The 8,970-nt window shown below is 40.0% G+C and overlaps 1 protein-coding gene across 1 annotated transcript; it reads right to left on the bottom strand.

Annotated features, from left to right (window-relative positions):
• Window positions 1-1,834: 1,834 nt before the first annotated feature.
• LOC111562668 (protocadherin-20) lies at window positions 1,835-6,346 on the bottom strand. Its single transcript, XM_023261331.3, has 2 exons — window positions 5,935-6,346; window positions 1,835-5,534 (listed from the first exon to the last, which is right to left on the bottom strand). The coding sequence occupies exons 1-2, from the start codon at window positions 5,980-5,982 to the stop codon at window positions 2,913-2,915; spliced, it is 2,670 nt and encodes an 889-aa protein (XP_023117099.2). The 5' UTR covers window positions 5,983-6,346; the 3' UTR covers window positions 1,835-2,912.
• Window positions 6,347-8,970: the final 2,624 nt, after the last annotated feature.

The following is an 8,970-nucleotide window of genomic DNA, read 5'->3' as shown; positions in this document are numbered from 1 at the left end:
CAGACAACCAGCGGCTAGGCAGCTGACTCTGTTACTGTAAGCAGATATGAAATGCATCTCCAAGGTACTGTCTGGGTATTGATTCTACTTGATGAATGGGGAGAACTGATGATGATATCACACCTGGACTTGCTAAGGGTGTGCAGCATTTGATTCCCACGATTCCCATAGTCAATAGTTGATCTGCACAGTGAAACTTTTAGAATGCAACAACTAAAAAACAAACTCTAAAATCATTTTATTTAAGTATGACTTGTGCTTCTACATGAGGACATGCGGACATCTTGACCAGCTCATCTTGAACAAAGCACATTTAAAATTCATTAAATTATAATAAATGTAAAATATAAATGCTTTGGTCACACATAGAAAACAGTTTTCTTGGTAAATTTGCGATACAGGAGGCTTGTTTCTGCAACCCACTACTCTCTTTTCCCTCTTGCTCTTGCACAGAAACACACATATTGCAGGTATGAATCTGCTTACTTGCTCGTTGTCTTGATCTTAAATAGCTTTACTGGAAACTAACAGGCCTGTTCAGCCAATTACATTGTCACCTGCTCTTCAACAACACATGTCAGCTACATTTGTTGTAGCACAAAAGGCAAATGAAATGCAATTTCCTTTGTGTAATGTGTTCTGAATTATTTTGCTATTATTACCTGTCTTGAAAGGCATTACTGTGTGCACACCCAGTGTATGCATGTATATCATCTTTCACCCTATTTGTGTAATGCACAGTTTGGCCAGAGGTGATTACTGAGGATTACACTGAGCTGTTTCTAGCTCCTGATATGCTCTGTGCTTACATGACGTGCTTCCGTCCTACAAAAGGCTGGCGATAACTTGAGAAGCTGCATGTGTGAATGCATTCTCGGCATAGATTTGTTTGCAGGTTTGCTGTTTTGTAAGAGCCAAACCCAAACAGGTTCCAAAGGCGGCATGTAATACAACAGAGTTCCTCGCTTGGGAGTGTGCATAGTTAAGGTCGATACAAAGAGTCCTAAAGCTTTTCTCTCCACACAACTTTCATAGTAAACATACATACAAGCAAGCATAGAAACAGAAATAGAGAGAAACTGCAGCTTTTAAGGCAGAAAGTGCTCATTTGTTGGATGAGAAAGTGCCGCAGCCACTCTGACAATTTCCCGGGTGACATTTCACAAAGTTGTGGTGGTACTAGTAGTGCAGTGACTGCCAAAACTACTCCTGAAAAGTGAGAAATGTTGATTTGATCCTCAAACGTTTCAGACAAGTGCTACCGCAGTGGAGTGTTTTTGCCTTTAAGTGTGACTCTGGGTGTTACCTCACCAGCTCCAGCCCTATGAAGGTGATGACAGCAACAGTACAGGATCTAAGGTGTTTGATCTTTAACGGTTTCACATCTCTTTCATCGTGCAAGTATCAGTACAGCTGTTAATTTGCAGAATAAATCTTGTCTGAAGAGGATGCAAATTTGAGTAGTAATAAATTTCATTAATAAATACTGAAAAGGTAAAAGAAACAATACTGCATATATTCCACATGATCACTATGCATTTTATACCTCACTTCTGAGGCATATCTGCTTACTGAACTGTAGAGTTTGAGTTACAAATGAAATATCTGCATATGTATATTTGTTAATTCACTAAACTGCTTTCAAATATAATTAATATGCAAATAAATAAATAAAACTTGAGCAATGTCAGAAGATCAGTAAATTACATTTACCTGTTGTGTGTTAGTAGCATAGATTGCCTATAAACTGCACTGAATAAGACAAAGGCTTCTTATACACACACACACATTTGATGCAAACACATGTGATATAAATACAGAATAACATTCAGTGTCTTAAAAAAATAAATTATCTTTAATAGTTACTTTGATTTTCTTTCACAAACACTTGCATGTTTTCACAGACACAGAGATTTCCATGGTTCTATATAGGAGAGTGATGCGACTTAAAGCAGTCTAATGACAGTTTGGACACACTTCTAATTTTTCCATGTGGTAAAAAAAATATGTGACTCTGCTGTTCTGACACGGTATTCAAAAGTTTTACATGTATGATCTGTAGCTGCTGTATGCCTGCACATCTGGAAGGCCTACAGTAGCTACTCAGAGAGCTGTCAGACATCATACAGATTTTTGCCAAAAAAAAAAGAAAAACAAACTCAACTTTTGCTTTTTCTAGAGCTCTCAACCTTACCTCACAGTGTGAAACACAACTGAAAGCTTTAGAAAGACTCAGTTTCCTTTTTGGTCTGTTTTCAGAAATTCCAATGCTTGACATTTTACAGAATACCTTGTAAGTACATTTGTGCATAGTCTGTTAGCATATCTACTATGGTTTATTTAGCCTTTTCTGTTTCAATCACTTTAGAAATGTATGATTATGAATAAAGCTGAAGATTTCATTAAAAAATAAATATATTTAGATTTCTATAGCTTCCAAGTGAAGACAGGAAGTGTAAAGAGATGGGATTTTTCCAAAGCAGAATGAAATAAAGGAGCATTTCTTGTGCCTCCACGTGTCCTTCTCATGCCAATGCAAAAGCGTCATATAAAGTTGTAAAACATTTTGTACAATATTTACATAGAACCTTAGTAATCTTCAGTGAGCTGCTCTTATCACTTTGCAACATTGTGTTATCACCTTGAATAGTTTTCTGAAACATCACTTTAGAATGAGGTGTTGTGCTTCGTAGATACAAAAAATAAACTAGAAATTTGGTTACTGTCCCCTTTTTGATGACAGAAACTTGTGGCATATAAGTTAAATCACAATGCAGGTATATACCAGTAATAACAAATGATATAACATAAGCCATAAGAGCAACTTCATGTAAGAGCTACACTTCTTACAGTGAGTTTTGTAAACATTCATGTAAACAGTGGTGTATTTTGGATGTGTGGACAACTGAATATCAGATTTTTGAGATCTGCCTGAGTTTCCTGTTCACAACCTGCATTGAGTCATTTTTAATTTTCAAAGGTATCTCTACCTCTGATCTTTTTTTCCTATTCTTTTTAAACCTTTTACAGCATATGTATGATGTCAACATGACAACCAAGAAAAAGAGCCCCAAACACGTCACTGAAAGAGTAATGAGGACAGGCTGACAGGGGAACAGCTCGTACCTCTCGGGCCCCTCGGTCATCTGGCCAATGTACCAGGGCCTCTCCTCTACCTCTATGTCAGCCTCTCTGGTCAGCAGACTTTGGATGTAACTCTCGTTGCTCACTGTTTCGTTGACAAAGAAGTTAACCATGACAGTCGCGTAAAGCGGTTCAGGTTGACCGTGATCACTGACCTTCACCAAAAGGCTGTACAGGCCGCGGTTGCTGAGTTCCCTCTTTAATGTGATATTTCCTGTTTCTGCGTCAATGGCAAAGGACGCTGGCTCACCTCCTTTCCTTTTAATGATACTATAGGCAATCACAGCATTCATGCCTGTGTCTTTATCCACAGCGTACACCTCTGTGATTGATGTTCCGGGTACAGTATTGGGTAGGACTAGCAGGTAAGACTGATTGGACTGGGGGAAGAGGACAATTGGTGGGTTGTCATTTACATCCAACAGCAGCACGGTCACCATTGTAACAGAAGTGAGTGCGGGTTCCCCACCATCAGCAGCCTCAATCCACAGCTGGTAGGTTCCTTGTTGCTCGCGGTCCAATGACGTCTTGGCCCTGAGTGCCCCTCGGCCAGTGTCTATCATGAAGATGTCGCTGCCGTTGAGGATGGAAAGGGCCACCCAGCCGTTTTCCCCAGCATCAGCATCCGTCACAGACAGAACACCGATCTCACCGTACCCCGGGAAGTTCTCAGGCACAAAGAAAGTAAAGTCCTTATTGATGAAACGTGGGCTGTTGTCGTTGCGGTCTTGCACCGTCACCACCACAGTTGCAATCGACTCTCTCCTGGGCGTCCCCTGGTCCACTGCTCTCACTATGAACCGGTATGTTTCTTTCTCCTCACGGTCCAAAGATGTGGCCACGGTCAGGACACCCGTCACACGATCCACAACGAAGATCCCGGGGGCGTCACCTCCGAGGAGGTAGATGACTTCCCCTCGGCCTTCGCTGTCCTGATCTGAAGCTTGGAGCTGGGTTAGAAAGGTGTTTGGTGGATTGTTTTCCTCAACTGATATTTCCACCAAAGACTGCTGAAACACAGGTGCGTTATCATTCTCGTCCAGAATCTGCACCTTAAGAAAAGTCTTGATGACGAGCCCTTTAGTGTTCTTAGCAACCACAATGAGCTCATACTCCTGAGTCTTCTCATAGTCCAGGGCCTCTGTAGTCTCTAGCAGGAACTCGTTCTTGAACAGCTGATAGGGGACAAGCCTGAAGGGACCACTCCCCTCCAAATGACAGTCCACCCTTTGGTTTATATCAATGTTTTTAACAGTAAAAAAAGCAATTGGAGAAAAAGCTGGCTCAGACTCCTTTATTGTCACCACTCCATCCTTTTCTGGTGCAATATACCGGGGTATGACCGCAGGGGGTCCAGTCACAACTTTGATGATATGGACGGTAACAATTGCAACAGCAGGAATACAGCCAGGTCCATTTGCCAGAACAGTGAGTTTGTAAAATGTGGCTGTGCCAGTGTCTATTTTCCCTGCTAGCTTGATCAGCCCTGTGATTCTGTCCAAATGGAACAAGCTCCTGGTGTCCCTTGGCACACGTTCACTGTAAGCATAGCTGATCTGAGCATTAGCACCAAGGTCAGGGTCAAAAGCATGCAGACGCGCCAAATGTGCCCCTTTGGTGGTATTCCCATGCAGAGTAACGTTAATTTGTGACTCTGTGAATTGGGGGCAGTTATCATTCACATCTGTGATGACAATTTTTAAAGTAGCCGCACCGAGTAGAGGAGGGATCCCTCCATCCTCAGCAATAATATCAGTAATGTATTCAGCCTGTGTCTCTCTGTCCAAGGTCTCTGTCACAATGAGGAAGGGTGTCAGCTCGCCTCCCTCATTTTCCTCAACATCCAGTGTGAACATGCTGAAATCATTAACCAGCCAGTAGGTCTGTACTCCATGAAGACCCATGTCTGGGTCAACTGCAGACTGCTCCACAGCATAACGAGCGTTGACTGGTGCATTTTCTGGGATGGACATACAGATCTCATCCACGGGGAACTTTGGCCTGTTGTCATTCACATCCTCAATAAAGATCTTAACTTTGACAAGCTGAAAGTACTGCTGAGGCAATACAAACACATCCAGTGAGAGGACACATCCCCGTCCATCCGAGTTATCAGGACACAAGGTCTCCCTGTCAATCTCTGTAGCAGATGTGTAAAGCTCCCCGGTGGTATTATTTAGGTTCACATACTGTTCGCTGACCTTCTTTTTCGGGAGATTGAATAAAAACGGGGGCTCAACAGTGAAATCCAAATTTAAGTCTACTCCGATGGCCCCTATGAAGGTCCCCCTGGGTAATCCCTCCTTTATCTTATAGATGAGCTCTTTTGCTTGACTGAAATTTGCAAAACAGGAAAGGGGGGTGGTGTAAAGCAAGAGGATGCACAGTCCCTGTAATACAAGATAATTAAAGATAATGCAGTTTAATAAAAGAGCTGCAGAATAGAAGAACAGCTGCAAAAAGAGGTATCCCTGATGTATACTTATTGTGTGTGAAAATTTATACTTCATTATCAGTTAAAGAGTTCTGCAACAATGATTTGAACTACAATCATGGCCCTTAATTTCCTTTACTGTTATCATTTTAGGAGCTATTTAAATCAATCAGTGAATTAGAATTGATAGAATTTTTTTTTCACAAGTTTAAAAAAGATATGAGAATAGAAACATCAAAATGTAAAGGAAGAGGGGCTTAGAAAAATATAAATGGTATTCACAATATCACAAATGTAATTGTAGCTGTTTTATAGTGAATTTTTTCTGTAAAGCAAATCATCATCATCAAACTTACCCATATTCTTCCTCTTTTGCTAAGGCTGGGGTGTCTGCTGTTGAACATTTTTATGTCCTAGTCCAGCACTTTCCACTTATAGCAGGAAGAGTGGCAGCTGAAGTAACGCAGGCATTTTGAGCGTTGAGCTGTGCAGACCTCTTCTAAGTGCTATGCCTTATTTCTATCTGACTTGAACAAGTCATTCATCCCAGTGCTGGCTCAGGACACTCCCACCATATGCAAATCAATCCTTCATGCTCACCAATGAGAGGCGATGGCCAATAGGAAATCTACTTGAGTTCACAGATTCCTTTTTCGAGCACGCCATCAAAGGCACATCGACACACACCTGCACGCTCTACACACACCCATGTTGTCACAAGCAGCTGCATACCTTGTGTTCATGTGGCAGAGTGAAAGCATATGATCACCAGCTGAGCTTATAATGACATGGGAGACTAAGCAAGATGTAAAATATCCAGAGCAGAGAGATTACTTTAATCCAGCTGTAGTTAAAAAACACTGCAGATTTTTTTAAAAAAAAGACACGGAGAATGAATTAAAGCAAATGTGTAATGATAGATTGATGATGTGTAATATTTCATAGCAGTCCTAAATGTTGACCATTTGATTTTCTAAATGTATCAATAGACAGAAGGATTAAAGACATTTTACTATAATTGCAGCCATAACCAAATTGTAAAATCAGTTCACATTTAGCCTCTTCAAATGTGCATGTAATCAGTTCAATAAAGGTATGGTAATATCCTAAACAAAGCCAGCAGAGATGTGATCTTCACATCATAAGTGGTGCTATGGTTTGACTCTGGATTGAGCCTTTAACTAAATCAACCCCCTAATCCTCATGTGTTCTAAATGCCAGGCCAGCTGTTTGCTGGGATTGGAAGCATACTGCTCAGAGAAATTGAGTGATTGAAGTTCTCTCAAAAAGGATGGATTGAGACTGTCACACACACTCTTTTAGTTGCAAACTGTGTTAGGTTTGTGTCGCCATTCTTCATCACAAGGGATGTACATCACTGGGAACTGAATCTGATAATGCAATTCATTTATTTGCCTTTTTATTTGGTGAGATTGGAGAAAAAAGACAAAAAAAAACTAGTTGTTTTATGACACACTTACATAATACATGGTACAGTATATTCCTGTGGCAGAGTTAGCAGTATATCAAAGTGGATCATCTACAAATCCATCTTACATCCTGTATCCAGAGTTTTGAACTGAGCTAAGAAATATTTCTGTAAACAGAGAGGGAAGGCACGGGAGGCTGAGAGGCTTTAGAGCGTGGGAAAGCGGCAGATCAGGGAAATGAGAGTCATTTGAGAGCTGCCTTCAGGTGCAGAAGCTCTGAGGTGTCGTTACCTTAAATGTCACAAAAAAATGTTATTGTAGTAAGTGTTTAGTTTCAAGAAATCAAATGTTTTGTTCAATATGTTTTGGTATAGAAATGCTGTCTCTCTCCTAATCCAATCAGGTCAGATGAAAGATTTGAGGATCAGCATTAGAACTGTTTCAAACCAACAACAAAAAGCATATGTTACATGCCGTTGTGGGCATTACATTATTTACTCTGTAGCACTTACATGACAAGGAGCTGAACATGACGGTCAGTGATGTTACAGGTCTGTCAACCTGATACTGTGACCTGTGTGTCTGTTTGTTCCTACCAGTCACCCACTGACTCAGTATCAACTTCTGAACTTTTGACTCATCTCGGTATCACAAGCAGCAAGCTGGAGGACATGGGGAAACTGCTTAAATGAATGTTTTCTAACCCAGAATCAGCTAAAATACAAAGCAATGACATGATGAATATCATTATTGTGTTACTTCTGTGTGAATCATCTTTGTAGGATGGCAAAGTCTTGGTTTCAAATTTGGCCAGTGACCTCTCATACCATATACTAGTTTCTTTATCTAAATTTTACATCCTTTTCCAATCATCTTCTTATGAATTAAAGGTCATAAAAGAGTGTGAAAAATCCAACTATACAAATTTTCCTTTGCAACATGTCAAGGTTATTATTCCAGCTACCCTCTTTGTCTTTCCTTGTTTTTTTGGGGATTCTAAAATGTGACTTCATGTTTAAATATAGTGGCCAGAGGGAAAAATAAAAACAAAACAACTCCCAAAAAGCAAAATAACATCTATAAAAGGTTGAATAAGGCAAGAAGCCAAGGCCAAGAAGCAGTATTACTTTGGTCTTAATTACGTCATTTGCTGCTCTGAGTCTGTGTGAGATGAGGCTGGGTAATCTTTGCCCAGATTTCCTAACAGATGTCCCGTTAACCTCAGCCTTTTCATTTAATCAAAGGGCTTCTAAGCTATCTTGATAGCAAAGAGACAGCTTCATGGCTGCTAAGTAAGATGGATGTGACCACACAGAAGTGTTGTGTCAGGAGATATAGTGGCTTGAAAACTTTGGTTTAGAATCTTTGTAGAATGATTTAAAACAATCTCTTCTGTTGCGATTTAACAGAAAATGGCTTTACTGTTAAAAATAGTTTGCCATTTAATTTAAAAAGAAAAAAAGAATGAAATTAGGCGGCACATGTTTTCCACTTTCAATCCATGCCAGGAGCAGCTTTCCAAAAATAACATATTTGGTGCATTTGAGCAAATATACTGATTAAAATCTAATTAAAAACAACAAAAAAGGACTTCTTTAGAGGCCTTGGAATGTGCAAAAGTTTGGGAACTTTTGGGCAAATTACATACTTTGCTGATTTTTGAAGTGAAAAGAAGCACACATAGCCACTGCAGACATTTGAAAAATCTGAATTTCATCAAATGTTAATGCACTGTTACTACAAAGCAGTGGAAAGCTATGAAAACACATCAAAGTAACAACACATTTGTCCGAAATGCCATTAAGAAATAGCAGTTAAAGAAAAATATGGAAGTCAAGACAAGATATGGCTAATAAAGCAAACCTTTAGATAGGTTAAAGCAAATTTGGAGACTAGGTGGAAGAGTCTTTAGAGGGAAAAAGCTTGCCTGTGAAATCAGCTCATGCAAAGCAACATCTGGAT

Source organism: Amphiprion ocellaris, chromosome 1 (assembly GCF_022539595.1).
Source record: "Amphiprion ocellaris isolate individual 3 ecotype Okinawa chromosome 1, ASM2253959v1, whole genome shotgun sequence".
NCBI lineage: Eukaryota > Metazoa > Chordata > Actinopteri > Pomacentridae > Amphiprion > Amphiprion ocellaris.
The sequence above is the reverse complement of the archived record's forward strand: the minus strand, read 5'-3'. Positions and strand labels throughout refer to the sequence as shown.